The following is a 17,301-nucleotide window of genomic DNA, read 5'->3' on the forward strand; positions in this document are numbered from 1 at the left end:
ATCCGTACACCCCACCCCCAAATTGATTCCGTGACAGTTATTGACAGGTCCAATCCTCATTCATCCTCATTCATGTGGAAGAAAATCAACATCACGTGACAACAGCGCTCCAACCGCAGGTAAAACTAGTCATGTGTGAAGTATTGCTCTGTCAACCGACCTAAGTAATTATATTAAAGTCCTATACGCGACGAAATCCGAGTTATGATACAAATTTCACACCGCAGCTCAACAGAGGTGTTAGAACTACCAGTGTCAACTTGAGATATGTTGAACCCCGTTTTACCGTACCACTTGGCTGGTTTGGGCCTTCTCAGGCCTCTATCTATGGAAGGTATGTATTCACACCTTAACTAAAGTATATCCAGCATTCATAGTCACGCTAGTTCTTAAACTCAGAGCCGAAGTGTGCTGATACATTTACCGTGAAATTATTTACTAACCTCAATTACTCTGTGTCGGATACAAACTGCCAATTTGATTTGCTATGACGCTGGTCCAGGATTATATTACGTCGTAGGAAGAAGGGATATATCAATACTGAAGGACGGATAGAAGAGACACATGGTGTCGATAGAGTAGATCTTTGTAAATATTAAATATTCCTTTCGAACATCATCGTTTGCTACTTAACGACCAGTTTTAATGTTATGTGCTTTCTTCATTTCAAATACGACTAAGATTTATGTGGGAGGTCCGTTCTTATGGATTTTGCATGGTGACATAATTAATGTATTTCCATCGTGCTCCTTAGCCGTTCACGGTTCTACCATGGAACGAAGCTTAACAGTGTCTTAAACACTCATACCCCTTAAGATATTCTTTTTGAATTTTGTATTATAAAGAAACCGTCATGCCAAGCAAGAAGCTTACTTTGTGATAATGAATTGTTTACATTTTCTTTAACATTGTACGTCGTGTTTGAAAAAAACCAACATATTATAGAGCAATAAGTAAGTAATAAGTACTTAAAACTTCAGCCTAGAAATGATTGTTTTTCTCCAAAGTAAAATAGCAATAAACCTGGTCGTAACCATATTGATAAAACTGTTACAAGACCAATGTGTTTGTTGCATAAAACACGGACTAATTTAAGAGAAGTCTTCTAGTGTACATGTGGCACATATATTATATCCCGAAATCAGAAGACATGTCCTTTTAAATAAAATTTACCTTAGATTTGTAATCTGAAATGAATAACAGAGGACCTACCACCAAACTAATGTAATCTTCTAAGAAAGTAAATATTTAAAGGATTTTATAGATTTCCCGCTGAGGAAAACAAACGCTGATTGGTCTCGCAGTTAATTGGGAGAAGTGACAAATGGAATAGTGCAAGGTGTTTTCCTTGTGGTGCGCCTCTTTCAACATTCGACTTGTGACAAGATTTCGGTGTTAATATGCCGGTAACCTGTTGGTTAACAGGTTGTCTTCTTATCACGTTTGTAATGATCCTATCTGTTAAACAACGCCGAAAGTTGAGGAATTGCTCGCAAAGTGTTGTATTGCTTTGATCCGAGTGTTTTATTACATTGCTTAATTAGCACTGAGATTGCCAAATGTGATAGGGCACAGTTTTCAAGACGGGGGGTAGGGCATGTGCCTGATATCCTGAGACGGTGACCCCCTATTAAGTCTGACTGAGATATCCTGTCTGTCAATTGTCTTAACGTGCATAATTAAGCGCAAAATTTGCATAAAATTAAGACTACAAATTTGCCATCACACTCCTCGCTTCTCAAATCGCAACGTGTGTGCTAAAGGTGAAGTGTGGCACGAAACAGGACCAGGAAAGTCTCTTTTGACATGATGGATTTTTCTCGGATAGAACAAGAGGCTCTAATGAAAGGTGTGTGTTTAAGATTGGTTGATGTGTTACAACCTGTATCAATTTAAAGGTTGTTTATTCTTTATTCAATATTTATGATTTCAAAGGTAAAACATCCGTAGTTTTTTAAAGAAATCTTACTTACTGTAGAGATGCACATATGTGCGACGTCATATGTTTATCATTAACCTGTGATTAAATTTCCGTTTCTTTAGTAATCAGAGGAAGGTTTTTAGATTGTTAAAAGCATGCTGAGGATGCCGTGCTCTGGGTATGTCACATGATACCAAGAATTCGAATTTTTGTGTTATCGATTATTGGACGTCGGGGATTAACGTAAAATCCGTTATCGAATCAGATAATCAGCAAATCTACAAGCTCGTTACTAAACGTGTCATAAACTAATTGATTAATAACACTAAAGCGCGTGCGCAATCATTTCGCCTTTCTAAATGATGCATAATTCGCTTCATTGTTACCAATTCGAGGACGTACATGAGACCAAGTTGTGAGGCTTTTGCGGTGTGCAACAAATCTATAACTAGAAGAGTCTAAATGATGTGGTACAATAATCCTATGATTACAGAAATGGTTTTACTGGGGTTTTTTACTTATTTTGTCACTAGAATAATAATCGTTGATAAATGATCTTTTTGAAGGCTGACAAATTTAAACTCTATGTCAATTTAACTGTAATATTTATTACACATAAAGCCATATATCGAATTGTTTGTGATAGGCTGGTGCTTTTTAGACCAGTTATATAATCGGTTTCCTAATCACGCAGATCATCTGAATAAGAAATGTGATTAAACGTTTATAATTTATTCTTTAAACCATAATTTCGGTCCGAAATATGCAATGTCTTGCTTCACTTGTGTGTGTGTGTGTGTGTGTGTGTGTGTGTGTGTGTGTGTGTGCGTGTGCGTGCGTGCTTGTGTATGCGTGTGTGAATGTGTAACACTGTGTGTTTAAGGCTCAAGGTCGAATGGAATATATTCATTACTTTAAGCAGAAATGAAAGAGACCATTTAAACGTTACTATTCATATCGACTGTGGGGGCAAACTATATATAAGAATCTGATACAAATGTATGGAAAGTGTAAATATATTGAACGTTTAAGAAACAAACCTGCACAAAACTATTAAGCAATGAGAAAGAGAAAGTACATGTGTAGTATGCCCAGGGCGCGAAAAAGTTAATGATTCAAAACCAAAGAGTGTAATTAAATTATCATGGTAGGATGGGTCGGTGCCTGAGTAATCAGGACCATGTGGCAAAGCCAATCATTTAGTTTTGTTACGGACTCCGACGCAACAGTTGGATTGGCGATTTGTGGTTCCGTGCCGGACGTAATGCGTTTTCACGCCTTCGGGCACTGAAGAGTTCCACAAAGAAAACATTCGGACTTTCATTGCTGGAGATCGTAGATGAGAAATGATGTCTGTTTGTTGGGTTGATATGTTAACAATGAACCTTTATCACCCGAATTTACTTTCAAAATAGTAGTTGTTGTTCTCATATGTCAATGGATTGCTGCTTTATTGATGTATCTTTTCGCACCGCCTGTTCTGCTTAATCTGACGTTGTCGACATCGTTTAAATAATCATTGAGGAGCTATAAATTTCCGTCTCTTGTCCATGGTTTCCCTTTGAATTTCTTGGAATGACATGTTCATTTTCGTGCACCCCGAATCTGCTGTTTTGCGATGAAATGTACATTCATTTACGTGCGCAAATTATTGTGTACATCTGTAAATTCATCTGTACAATTGTATCTGTGCAATTCAGCTTTCGACGTTTTGTGGTTCAAACGGTTTTCAAATTTATTTCAAAGCATAGTGTATTTACAATTGTGCTTTAAATATCCAGTACTATGTTATTGATATTGAACACCTCTTCTCGATCTTTTTTCTCATTTGTATCGTATGTACAAATTACTACAAATTACCAGCCTGTGTAACGATTTATAACTCTACAGACATTCTACTTACATACCTCAAGAATATTTTCATGTAATGCTACATCAATTATCAAATGATGTATGTTTAGTTTCACATAGGAGCTTCACAGATTGGTCAATTTGGCATAATCGTTAGTATCAAATTAAAGAGAGAATTACTCCTGAAACGTAAATATCATCATATATTTATGTGTTACAGTAAGAATGAAATGACGTGTGCTTAAATTCGCATGGGTGCTTCACAGATTGGACTATGTGACATAAACGCGGTAAAGAGCTAAAAATTCATGAAACGAAAATGCGTTTAAATGTTTACGTGCTGTGGTCTTCAGACATGAGAAATTGAACTCTCCAACACATCAGTATGTAAGAAGTATAATTCCATACTAAAGTAATATTAGTACAAAATTAACATGAACTGTCTTTAGACGGGCCAAAGGAGTTTGACCAAAACGATTTTGACCTGCCACGAACCTGCGTCTTGTGTACATATGCCCTGTTTGCAGGTCGATGTGCTGATCGACTTTGACTATGAATAGTTCGACTGGTTTCAAATGCTTGTATGCTTCCACACTAAATTAAATATTCATTGTAAACATATGCCGCCTTTTCATCGTCAAACCATCATTGAAGTTGTCATTTCTTTTGAACCGCATGCTTAAAATGTCTGCCATCTATTGGCTTATTGATTCATCAGCTGTAAGTTCAAGCACTTTATGCCAAAGGCCATCTCGTACTTAAGTACCGGTAATCGTTAAGTCCCTCTATACTCTCACACGTACACATAATGAATTGTCTTAGAAAGTTATAAAACTATACATGTGTAATTCTCTCTTAGCAGTTGCCTTGCCATGGCTGGAAACTAAACAAGATCATCTCAGTTAATATGACATTGATGCGATCATGCTGCTAGAATCTGAATTCCACAGAGTCAATATATTCATTATTTGTCTGTTATTACTGTATCTATCCACGTGGGTCTCTTTTGTTGTAAGTCAGCATAAAATCAAAATTGGTTCTGAAACCCATTTCCAAATGAATACTTTATAGTAATTACATCATTGATTAAACTCTGGCCTCCGCCACCTTGTAACAAACCCCTGTCGACAGACGGTCGCGAAAAGGAACACGGTGCTATAGTCAAGGACAATGGGTCCTCAACTTGTCAGTGGCTGTCAATTATACCTCCCTATTGCAGAATTGATTGTGAAAAGAGTGTATATTTCTCGTGAGTGTTTTCCCACTGTCTAGCTGTATATATCACTACGTGGTATAATGAGCTGGTGACAAGTGCCACAATGTCATAAATAGCGTAATTACCAAGACCGTGGCAGCTTGGGAACATTTCATTGGATGGTTACATATAAAGTTGACTTGAATCGCAGCAGTGGCTCAATGATATCGCCAGGGCAAATTTGTTATTAATAGAAGTAAACCTCAAAGGGTTAAAAAACGTAACTCGTATAGACTTGTCCAGTACACATTCACATAATTTAATAATTTGAAATTTTCTGAAAACAATCGATGCAATGTGCACATTATTGATTCCAGTCATGACGCCAGTTTTAACGGTTGGTATAACAATGTTATTGTTCTCAAAGACGTCTGGCCATAAAATCACTTGAATTCAGTTTCAGACCATTGTTCTTAAATTTATGTGGAAGCCAGCTTTGCCGACTATAAATAACTGAAAAGCCAATTTATTGTTGTTTGTGTAATCCGCACAACAAGCCAACATCATAAACGCAGTAGTAGATAGATGTTTTTGACCATTTCTCCTTGACACCAAATTACTATCACCGAATATGGGTGCGATAAGCTGGCAGCAAACACTGTTCATAACAGCAAATACATTCAAATACTGTTTTGTGTACCCAAGGCTCCTGAACAATATACGATTTCAGATTATACTCTCTGAAGGAACCGAAGGAACGGTGAACGGTTGTTTAAGATTAAAGTCACTTTAATCTTTTTTTGATACTGCTTGATGTTGCATATATTGTTGTAAGTATCATAATGTATAAACACATCGTGTAATCGAACACAAAGCACAAAATAGAATACAAGACACTATTATGGATGACAACTTCTTTAATTCTTTTAACACGACGTTTCAAGGCTAATTCTTGTCCCTTCGTCAGGTGGATGGACGAATTAAAGAAGTTGTCATCCATAATAGTGTCTTGTATTACCTCACCAACTTCTAAATGCCTTTGAAGAATTTCACAATATAGAAGTGATATGTTCATTCAAGTTTCCTTTGATTGCACATGCTTTTGAAATCAAAAGCATGTAGATGGATATAATTGATATTGTTAAGCACCACAAACAATCAAACTTTTGATCAGTGTCCCAAATGTTTTCAACTATATGGTTTCCACATATCTAACCTTTGCACATGGTGTATTGCAAGCTTTACCTCTAAGGTTGTTGTTTGTGACATGACTTTTGAAGCTTTGTCGCGACGGATTTCCCTTTTCTGTTCACATTTTTTGTCCCTTCTTTAATGAATTTTTAAACGTAAAACAAACATGTAATGCACATTCAAATATTTGATTAAACGACCGTCTTTCGCTACACGGCTCATATCATAACATATACGTGGACATTACGCACATTATTATGAATGGATATATTGTTTGGACATATTTTCATACTAACAAATACGTAACACAATGAGCCATTATGTTACTTAATTATATGACTTATCCTGTGAATAACGACTCACATTCAATGAAAATACATTGTGTGGTATGACGATATATGCACGTAATTTTGATGAGGCTACCTTTGCATAAGCGTCCTAAAAGAAATATTTACCTATTTGCGTTGGCTGTTAAGCATTTTGAATAAAGCTGAAATGTCTCTCTCAAAGATGTGTGAGGTAAAAAGCCCATATGAAATTATGGAGGAAAGATTTATTCCAAGTAATCCCCATTACGTTAACAATGTACTTATCCATGTTAGTATTAATACGCATTTTAAGAGTTTTATAGGGCGCTCATCCTTGATGTACATCGGACGCTATCAAACGACAGTCTTTCACAAATTACGGTTGTATTATGATAAATAGGATTACATATCAAATATCAAAGATGGGCACATTGACTTTACAGAAAGTGGTTTCCTAAAGATAAATTTAAGTATAAAGGGGTTATGTTTTTTAACTTTTGTCACGTTATAATCGCTTAACATTCTGTTGATTTTATTATCCTTTTATGGTTATATCCCATATTTAGATATTTAATAGCCTACTGTGGGTGGAAATATTTTCCATACAAATAGCTTTATGACTATATCGTGAAAAGAATGAAAAGACCTTTAATGGACAATGCTATTATCGTCGCTTTTCACAGGAATCATCGGACACGGGACTTATTTCAAAACTCAAACAAGTTCACTGGTTTGAAACCCCACATCGGAAAAATACAACAGATATCATCAAAATTTTGAAATTAGCGTTGCAATTATATAATGAATATTAAGTCATGATAGATGAATCCGGGTAAAAACTTTCACCAGTACACTTAAATTTTAAAAAAAGCTACTTGTATGAAAGGAGAAAGAATTATATAAATTAAAGAAAATCCTGGCAAAAATTATTTTGATTTGAAGCATTCTAGCAGAATGTTTAATGGCTTAATTTGGAGTCAGATTGCTGTAAGAAAAAAACATGCAATCAAATAGCCTCAGAATACATCTAAGGGCTGCAAACGTTTGTGTTCTGTTTTTTTTTTTGCGTCAATTAACCAGTAGTCCTTTCACATATTGCAAGACTGGAAGCCTGAACATATAAAAGAAGGCGACAATGCAACCTATCTTATTTTCTAAAAAGTAGTTTTATTATTTTAACACACAGTGTTGTACATGGTTTTTGGAACACTTATGCCCGAGGATTGAACAAACAATCCTACATAGACATTAGATTAGATTACCTGCTTAATGTCATGTATTTTATAGAGAGCAGAGTCGGTGTGCTGAAGTCTGTTCTGTGGGCAGTGTTTGAAACCGATGGATTAGTTGTGCGAATACCTTCTTTTAAGAACGACATGGGTTATAGTAGTACTATAAAACCAACTGTTGAAATTTCACCTAGATGAAACGTAAAACAGAACTGATAAAACAGAATTCACAAATTTTGGAAACAATTAGAAAATGAAACAAATCAGAGATTATAGCAGTTGCATTATCTCATAAGTGTCGAGGATCAATGCTACCTTTCAATAATACGCAACCAAACAACTTGCCTATGAATTCTTTCAAAAAGGAAGATAATATTCAGCTTAGGAACATGTGTGTGATTTTGTTCACTGGCTATTTCACACGTTCTAAGAAATATCACAGAGTAAAGCGAAAATGATTTCCTGTAGATGTATTCCTCGTATTCAAGCTAGCATGCAAATGCTTCCCATGGAGGCAACTGTTTCAAACAATTAAGAAAAACTCGGATTGATATTAAATTTGGTTTGCAAATTATATAGTATAGTGACGGTACTGATGTATTCTAGATACTTGCTTGTTACTATAAAGCTGACACATATCACTGCTATACACTTTCTCCAAATATTTATGTACATCGTTATGTGTTTATTTTATGAAGGTCAAGGTCGTGTAAATCAGCTTGGCGGCGTCTTCATCAACGGACGTCCTCTTCCTAATCACATCCGTCTCAAGATTGTCGAGTTGGCATCCCAAGGTGTACGCCCATGTGTTATCAGCCGTCAGCTTCGAGTCTCCCATGGGTGCGTCTCAAAAATACTTCAACGTTATCAAGAAACCGGAAGCATACGTCCAGGCGTCATTGGTGGAAGCAAGCCACGAGTTGCAACACCGGAAGTAGAGAAACGTATTGAGACGTACAAGAAGGACAACCCAGGTATTTTCAGCTGGGAGATTCGCGATAGGCTACTAAAAGAAGGAATCTGTGACAGAAGCACTGTCCCAAGTGTCAGCTCTATCAGTCGTGTTCTCAGGTCTAAATTCAGCAAAGGTTCAGACGACGAGAGCATAGATGGAGAAGACGAGGAAGAAGATGTTGCCAGGAGCAACGGAGAAAAACTGGCAGATTCTGCAGGAGACGACACCGCAGACACAAGTGAAGATAAACTCGAGGGTAAGTGTCTTTTTGTCTGTTTAAACAGCTACATCTATAGAAACGCAATGATTAAAATACAATATGAAAAGAAAGAACAAAGAAAACCCCAACAACAATAGATTATTTAACAAATCGGGACAGCATGTGCTTCATATATATATGGAATTACCCACAGTTCCAGACAGGTGGTGCAAGGCACATATGGTGAGCACCCGTGAAGGTTCCAGGGTAGAATAGACCCTCAGCAACCTATGCTTGTCATAAAAGGCTACTAACGGGATCGGGTTGTCAGGCTGGCTGATTTGGTTGACACATGTCATCGGTTTCCAATAGCGCAGATCGATGTCCACGTTGTTGATCACTGAATTGTCTGGTCCAGACGCGATTATTTACAGACCACTGCCATATAGCTGGAATATTGCTGAGTGCGGCGTAAAACTTAACTCACTCACTCACTCACATATGGTGAAGGTACAACATGTTCGAAAGCTTCGATGCTTTAATACTGTTTTACTCTATTTCGGTGTGGAATATTCCACATTCGAAATGTATGAGCTCACAATATTAAAACTATCTGCATAAATACAAAAAGTATATGTACATGCAATTAGATTCCTATACGAATCCGGTCGTCGTATACCACGAGTATTGATGAGTGCAGTGTTAAACAACAAATATCATAGTAAACAGAAAAGTATGTTTGTACGTATTTCAAAATAGTGTTGTAGGTGGTATCATACTTGAACCCCTCGTCTCACCATTTCATCTGAAGTTTAGGCCTAAGGGAATTAACGCTCCTCTCATAATTCTGTCTGAATCCAAGATTATCAAAGACGATCAAAATGACACAAAAATAGGAGAATAATAATGCGATTCACGTCACCCTCTGTGTATCAACTGATGTTCGGCGTGTGGAAAATAACGTAATCGGTGCCAAAAATGTGTTATGACTAACACTCTGAGTTTATAATTTGTTGTAGCTGGACTTGTATGTGTGTCTTCCAACTGTTACCATCAAGTGATCATTAATATTGCCGAATAATCTCCTCCTAGTTTCTGGCCTATTGTGTGCCTCGTGATGTTTGAAAATGAAATGTCGCGTGATAATTCTTTACTAACTACAACTAATATCTAATTATCATGATTTGGTCTTTGGTCATCCATATAATGAATTCATGGAATCAATTTAAAAATGATAATGAAAAACAATGTTTTTTCTAAGAATTAATGAACGATTTTATTGAGCCCTTATCACACATTAAAACATGTGATGCTTCCGAATAACTCAATACCCAATTTCATACTTAAAATTAGGAGATCGTTAGCAGAAAAGACCGAATAGTCACGTGACAGTGACGAAGATCGGAACTGACAAGTCAGAAATTACTCATTCAAGCCTAAACAGCGACAGAATTGGTACTTTGAAATGATAGCAGGAATAGCAAAGTGTGCTCAGTTCTATTGAGCTGTTAGATTGTGCTCCTATTAAAGAAGTGGTTTGACCAACAACCACTCCATTGTTGTGTCTAATCCTTATATCGCTTCCTTCGCACATGCTAGATAAATGATAGGTGCGTGTTACAAGGAATCACCCTCAACCGACCCGTGAAATAGGGCTAATTGTCTCCCTTGTTAAACCCTGACTTCGCTCGTTCTATTACCTCTACTTTAGACTATTGCCATTCTACCGATGGTTTAAGAAAACATACTATTGTCCAGAAAGTGGTGTACTGCCGCAGGGTTGTTGCTGACCACGTGTTTGATTGACAGCTAGTGCCATGCGCGCCAAGATGCGCGTTAAACGAGAAGGTGTGAATTGAACAGTACAAATTGACACGTGATTTTATTATTAAATTTCGCTAGGTAAACATTGATTGCGGGTGAAAGAAAACACGAATAATTGCCGAGAAAATAATTCAAAATTCCATTTCCAGTAAGCTTGATTTAACTCTATTACTGTCACTTATACGCACAAGCTGACCATTTCATTACTCTTTATCCCTTTGTTATAGTTTCAAATTCACGATCCTCGAGCTTATAACGCAAACAGTAAAGCCAAATTGTTAACTTCACATGACAGCCACATGAGCTGCTGTCTTATTGTGTACTAAGTCTATTCCATTATGTATTTTATATTTTTATATATTTGTGACGAGTGATTTGAATGAATAACAACCAAAAAAAAAAGAACAGACAAGAAAAAACAAAAAAAAATCACAACCCCCCAAAACAGAATCCCCCTGCCAACCACCCACCCAAAGATAGAAAGAAAGAAAACAAACAAACAAAATAAATAAAAAAATACAATAAAAACAACAACAAAACAAAAAACTATCACGTCTTCAGTGTTTGTAAGACTTCCGTTTCTGCAACATCGTCAATACCAGAAATGATATACCGATATTTGATAGATTGTTCTATATTTGATCAATCTGTACTGATCTGCTGATCTATATTACGAACACTACGGACTTCTTGTTGGCGATCTAAAGTAGGTTTTGTTTAAGATAACAATGGATCTCGAGTAATCGATCTAACTTTGTGGTAGGTTATGTGAGTACAACCAGATGTTTCTAATTCTAAATAGAACATATTTTTATGGGATCGAATCCCCCCAAATTTGTAGGGGGTCATGTCAAGGTGAGAGTGAAGTGGCGTTTGATTTAAAGTTTCTCTTTAAATTACCTCGAGCAGAGCGTCTCATTTTCGTTTGCTCTGGGTCGAACACTCAAATTCTCATCTATAAAAATAACCCAACAGGGCTCAGTGGTGGTGTCAAACTCGCCGCATCTACCACACCTGTGAGGAGTTATAAACGTGATTGATGGATCGTCGCATCGGGGGTGGCGGTTAATTGCGCACACTCCCTCGGTAGTTGGTAATTTTTGCCAAAACTTGACCACCTTTTTAAACGGAGCTGGATCAAACGATAAGTCCAACCGTGTTGATTCCTTTGCAAGGAACGGACTCTTGAGTCTTACAAACAGACAGTATTAAAATTAATGTCAGTTTGCGAGTCCTTTTCAAGCCACGAAATTATACCCAACTTATTTCTGCTTCGTTTTTGGTGTAGAATAGATTTTGAATTGAGAAGTCATTGTGGGTGAATTATGAACCGTGAAACAAACCTGACTACGCTACAATGTCGTGGCGGGAGATCCCCCCATCAGCTATTAAACATCTCACAGCACGAAACATTTAAATTTCTCATAATAAATTTGTCATTTTCTTCGTGTACCGAACCGTCACGACGGTTTGAAAAGACCCCTCGAAATCGGCAAGCAACTGAAACTAATGCTGAATTTTCCGATTTGATCATTTACTGTGAGAGCCGTGGCGTGTGCACATCTCTCGCCAGGGGGCGCCTTTGAAGATCAACTCCCGTCGTTCCGTTCGGCTGTGAATGTTAGCAGAGGACCGATGTGTTTGAAACCAGCTTTAGAGACCCAAGCAATTCACAGTAGGGGGCGAATCATAAACCTTATTCCATACATCTCTTTCCTGAGCTACCTTCAATAACTCTAAGCCAAATTTCATTTCAATTGTGAAAAACGACCCTCCATTTTGACCCCCAATGAATAATTTATTTGAGATACATTCCTTTGAGCATGAGATGATTTCTGTTTCAAGCCCTTCCGAAAATTCAATTAATTTAAGATGACTGTATTAAAAAGTGAACAGTCAATGACAGTCAGTTGTAGATACTGGTTTTGTCGACCATGAAATCAAATCACATCATCCTCGCCTGGGAGACGCATCGCTACAGCTTCCGTTAGAAGAAATTGAAAGTACAAATAGACACCTTTCTCTCCCCATAAATAATAAGAGAGTGGAAGGAAAACCCCATTATCAAATGCAAATAAATATGATGAAGTGATTTGTAACTGATTGAATTAGGCGACCTGTTTATATGGGAATGTCTTGTTCCACTCAATGTCGTCTCGGGTCGTGATAAGTCGCCTGCAGTTAGGCTATTGAGAGGTTGTGTTATATGTACCTCATGTTAAGACACTTGTCATGAGACAGCGCTTCACAGTGTTTAATGCATCTATGAAACGACACGGTTGGTGTCCACACTTGTTGCAGTATATGATTGCCAAAGGTGAATTATGTCGCTTTCATGACTTATCTCCCTTTGAATAATGAAATATGATATTTTAGTTATCGTATGCTGAAGCTGAAATTAAAAATGAAAATTATGCATATCTTTTTATGTAACGCGTTAATACCTATGACCATGCATTGTCCGTGTGATATGTCGACAGACAGATTTATGCAGAGTCACGAGTGCCTCTACCGGATATTTAGAAAGGGAACTTTAAGTGAGGTGGGGTGGAGTGAGGTGACATGCAAGTGAGGCTGGGGTGAATCGTTCTTCCTTATATCATAGCCTCAACTGGTAATCTGCTTATAAAATGATAAAACGTTACAGCTCAACTTTGGTTACAACCCAAACAAACAAAATGAATAACAAATATCCAGCCTTTCGTCAAATTCTTAGATGATAATCGTCGAAGTTACTGCAGGGTTTTCCTGCTCAGTCGTGTAAGTCGGACATAAACCTGCCCTGGGGTCAAAATCTCACACCTCATGTCAGACATTCAGAATGATTTGAAATGCTACGTGCTTTGTGTTTTGCTAATGTACCGGTAATTGCACGTGGACAGCGCACCGCATACTTTCAGTGCACTGACGAAACTTCGCTGGTGTCTTTCCCTCACCTCAGCTGAAATGAGTGAGTTTGGCTTTACGCCACTTTTAGCAATATTCCAGCAATATCAGTGATGAGAGACACCGGAAATGCGCTTCACTCACTGAACCCATGTGGGGACTCGAACCCAGGTTTTCACGGACGCTTTAACCATTATGCAACCTCAACGTCTCCGCTATTGCTGAAACGAAATGCAGGCTGATTTAATGAATTTAGTTTTCCTTTTAAATTAACAATTCAGTATTTAATATATTTTGTTGTTTTATGTGACAGATACAAACACGACACCTCGGTCTTGGTACACACATGGGATTTTTTTCCAAAGCACAGTATATTAAAGAATATCCAGTTAACGAATGTATCTACAAAAGTATAACGTATACCAACTTTATGTATTTCTGTGTAATTTCAATATATTTACCCATTTCAGATGTTTCTGACTGTGAGTCTGAACCAGGGCTTCAGCTGAAGAGAAAACAGAGAAGAAGCCGAACAACGTTCACCGCGGAACAGCTTGAAGAACTCGAGAGAGCGTTCGAAAGAACACATTATCCTGATATATATACACGAGAAGAACTAGCCCAGAGAACCAAGTTAACGGAAGCACGTGTTCAAGTTTGGTTCAGCAACAGACGTGCACGGTGGCGAAAACAAGTAGGCACCAACCAGCTATCAGCAATCAATACTTTCCTCCAGATGCCACAAGCAGTTCCGAGCTCTCATGCGCAATATGGACTTCCCGAATCAAGTTATCACCTTCCTTCCGCTTCAGGTACATGCACGTTTCATTCAAAATCTGTCACCATGCCATGTTTTTTTCTGTGAGAAAGAATAAATATTCCATGATTGTGATCAGTAATGCCAGAGTAATGTCGTACTTGTAAATTTATGTTCAAGGAAATAAACCGTGCTAACAATTTATTTGTTTTTCAGACTCGTTTTGGCATCGCCCTCCACTGCCCGGGCCTCTTCATCAAGCATTTTCCCATCCGCCTTCATTCAAACCAGAAGTATCTTATGGAGGGCTGATGGACTCTTATCTCAGTCATGCAGCTCAAGTAAGGCGCTCACCACATATCATGTACATACATATAAACTGCCGGAAACAGTCATTGTATAGTCATAATTGCTGCTAGATCTGTATTATAATCTTAAACGTGTCAAGGGAAGTAACGGCGCAAGTGATACTTAAACAGCAAGATTTGCTGACAAAAATACATCTTTGATACAAGGTCCGGTTTGACTGACAGTATTACTGTAGGACCTGAACCTTGTTTTATGCGTAGCAAGCGAACGCGTTCACCAGGAGGCTATTGCAGAACCTTCTTAAATTCAATTGAGCTTGAGAGTGAAACGAAGGCTAGGCTAACGCATTTTGCGTTCCGGTTCACCGAACTGTCGTTGTTGTCGCAGCCGACCATTTCCAGCAATAGGGTTATGATTCCCAAGTATAATTCGAAGTTAGTCGAGAGATGACATATCATTGTGAGTCATAAAAAAGGTTGTATAACGTAAAAAGTAGAATAGATCGATGGTTATCGATTCCCTTCGACTGACAAGGAGAGCGTGTGTTACGTGACACCACGAAAACAATTTGTCGCTATACGCAAGAGTGGTCTGGCATCACTCTGAACACTTAATAGAGAGGCATGTTGCAAACATTTTATTCAATTCAATTCTAAAATTATTTGCAGGAATTGAAAACAAATTTTTAATTTATGTTTCTTTGATTCTTTCAGGTCCCTTCATACAACAGCCTGGCGTCAGGTACGACATATTCCACAGCATGGTCAACACCGACGGTGAACTCAACACTCGCAACACTTAGCTCTTACCATCCTGGCGTCTCGACGTACCCGTATGACGTCGCGAAGTCCAGTATTAACCCTTCGAACTTCACGTCTCAAGGTACATGATGAAATATCCAGATGTCTTTTTTATGATAAAAACACATTTTTAAAAATTCACAAAAAATTAACCATGCTTATCTATAAAGTACAGAATCGAATAGTCTGAACGGCTAGGCAGGCGTGTCTATCACATATACGTCAAGATAATGTCTTGTGTACGGAGGAGGTAGCCGTCACAAATCGATTTATTATGTCAATTATGCGCGCGGGGTCAAATCCTAGATGGGGCTGTTGGGCAGCCTGATGGGTAAAGGATTCGATTCTCAACATAGGTACAATGTGTGCAGCTCATTTTTGGTGTCCCCCGCCGTGATGTCGCTGGTATGTTAATAAAAGCGGGGTAAAAAATTAACTAACTTACTAAAATCCGAGAAAAATATTGATTATAATTCTTGGGTCGTCAACCAAGTGATCAACAGCCAGAAAGAGCATTCTTTGCTAACCCCAAATGTGTTAAAATGTCGGCTGTTCTGGCTCAATTTCACACATGTCATCAGTTTTTTTCCCGAACCATGCTTGATTCCCAAAATGAATTAACGACGTTTTCAAACTACAATACGCAGACGATAAATTTAACCATGTTATATTTTCAGGTGTGGACAAGTGTTCAACAGATGAAACATTAGCGGCTTTACGGCTGAAATCTCGTGAACATTCCGCCATGTTGGGGTTCGGTCTCGTCAATACAGATCTCGCGAGACCAACAAGTTCATATCAAACTGTTTAACGTGACAGACAAAAACATTCCTTTGCTCAATAATGACTGCTGCTTTAACTGTGGTAGACAATCCGATCACGTGATGGAATCAGGAAGACGAAGCGATGTTTCTACGAGAAGCACCAAGATCTCAGACGTCAGGTTAACTGAGGCGAAAAAATCATTCCACCACACTCATGGATATAGTTATTTATGTATATACCAGATAATGTATTCCACTGATCATACATGTGTGGCATGACGATGTCATGCTGTAACTCCCCTGATACGGCATTGTTTTTAAACCGGTTTGTGCAAAGTTAGCAAATCAGTGGTGCTATCTGTATAGTTTGTATACAGTCTGTTTGTGAATTTGCCTCACACAAGACACTTTACCATATATAGAAGTATTGAAGAAGCCTTTACATATGGTTGGTGTTATTTCAGGAATGTAGATATAAGAGTTGCTGTATAATGTCTATGTATGGGACCTTCTGTAGTTTATTTCTTATGTGCAATCCACGTGTGTATAAACAACGCAGATTATTGTATATAACGACATTCATTTGCCATACATAGTTCGATATAGTGTTGTTGACATATTAATGATGCAATATTTACTTTTGAAACGAGAATAAATATATTTTCAAACGAGAATATGGTATCTATCTTACATATCTTTGCTATATTTCACTGCCATCTTGGAGGTGTGAGTGAGTATGGTATTTCTCACACACAGAGTATCGCCTTTGAATCATGTCAGTTCAATGATTTCGGCAGTGTGAAACTGGCGTTGGCGTTACATGTCTGAAAACACAGCACATGTGTGGGAAATTGAACATGGATCCCATGGATCCAGCGGAGTGAGTGAGTTTAGTTTTACGCTACACTCAGCAATATTTCGGCTATGTGGAGGCGGTCTGTAACTAATCGAGTCTGGACCAGACAATACAGTGATTAACAGCACTATCTGTGAAACAGGGATACAAATTCAGCGAGTCTGGCCACCTGATCTCATTAGTCGCCGCTTAAGACAAGCATGGGTTACTGAAAATAAATTCTAACCTATATCTTCAAGGGCACACATGTAGTTTC

The 17,301-nt window shown here is 37.9% G+C and overlaps 1 protein-coding gene across 1 annotated transcript; it reads left to right on the plus strand.

The window, feature by feature from the left end:
* Positions 1-201: 201 nt before the first annotated feature.
* On the plus strand, positions 202-16,861 carry LOC137268188 (paired box protein Pax-7-like). The gene is made up of 6 exons (XM_067802721.1): positions 202-334; positions 8,394-8,906; positions 14,030-14,371; positions 14,533-14,657; positions 15,339-15,507; positions 16,103-16,861. The coding sequence occupies exons 1-6, from the start codon at positions 268-270 to the stop codon at positions 16,234-16,236; spliced, it is 1,350 nt and encodes a 449-aa protein (XP_067658822.1). The 5' UTR covers positions 202-267; the 3' UTR covers positions 16,237-16,861.
* Positions 16,862-17,301: the final 440 nt, after the last annotated feature.

This window comes from Haliotis asinina, chromosome 16, assembly GCF_037392515.1.
Source record: "Haliotis asinina isolate JCU_RB_2024 chromosome 16, JCU_Hal_asi_v2, whole genome shotgun sequence".
Lineage (NCBI taxonomy): Eukaryota > Metazoa > Mollusca > Gastropoda > Lepetellida > Haliotidae > Haliotis > Haliotis asinina.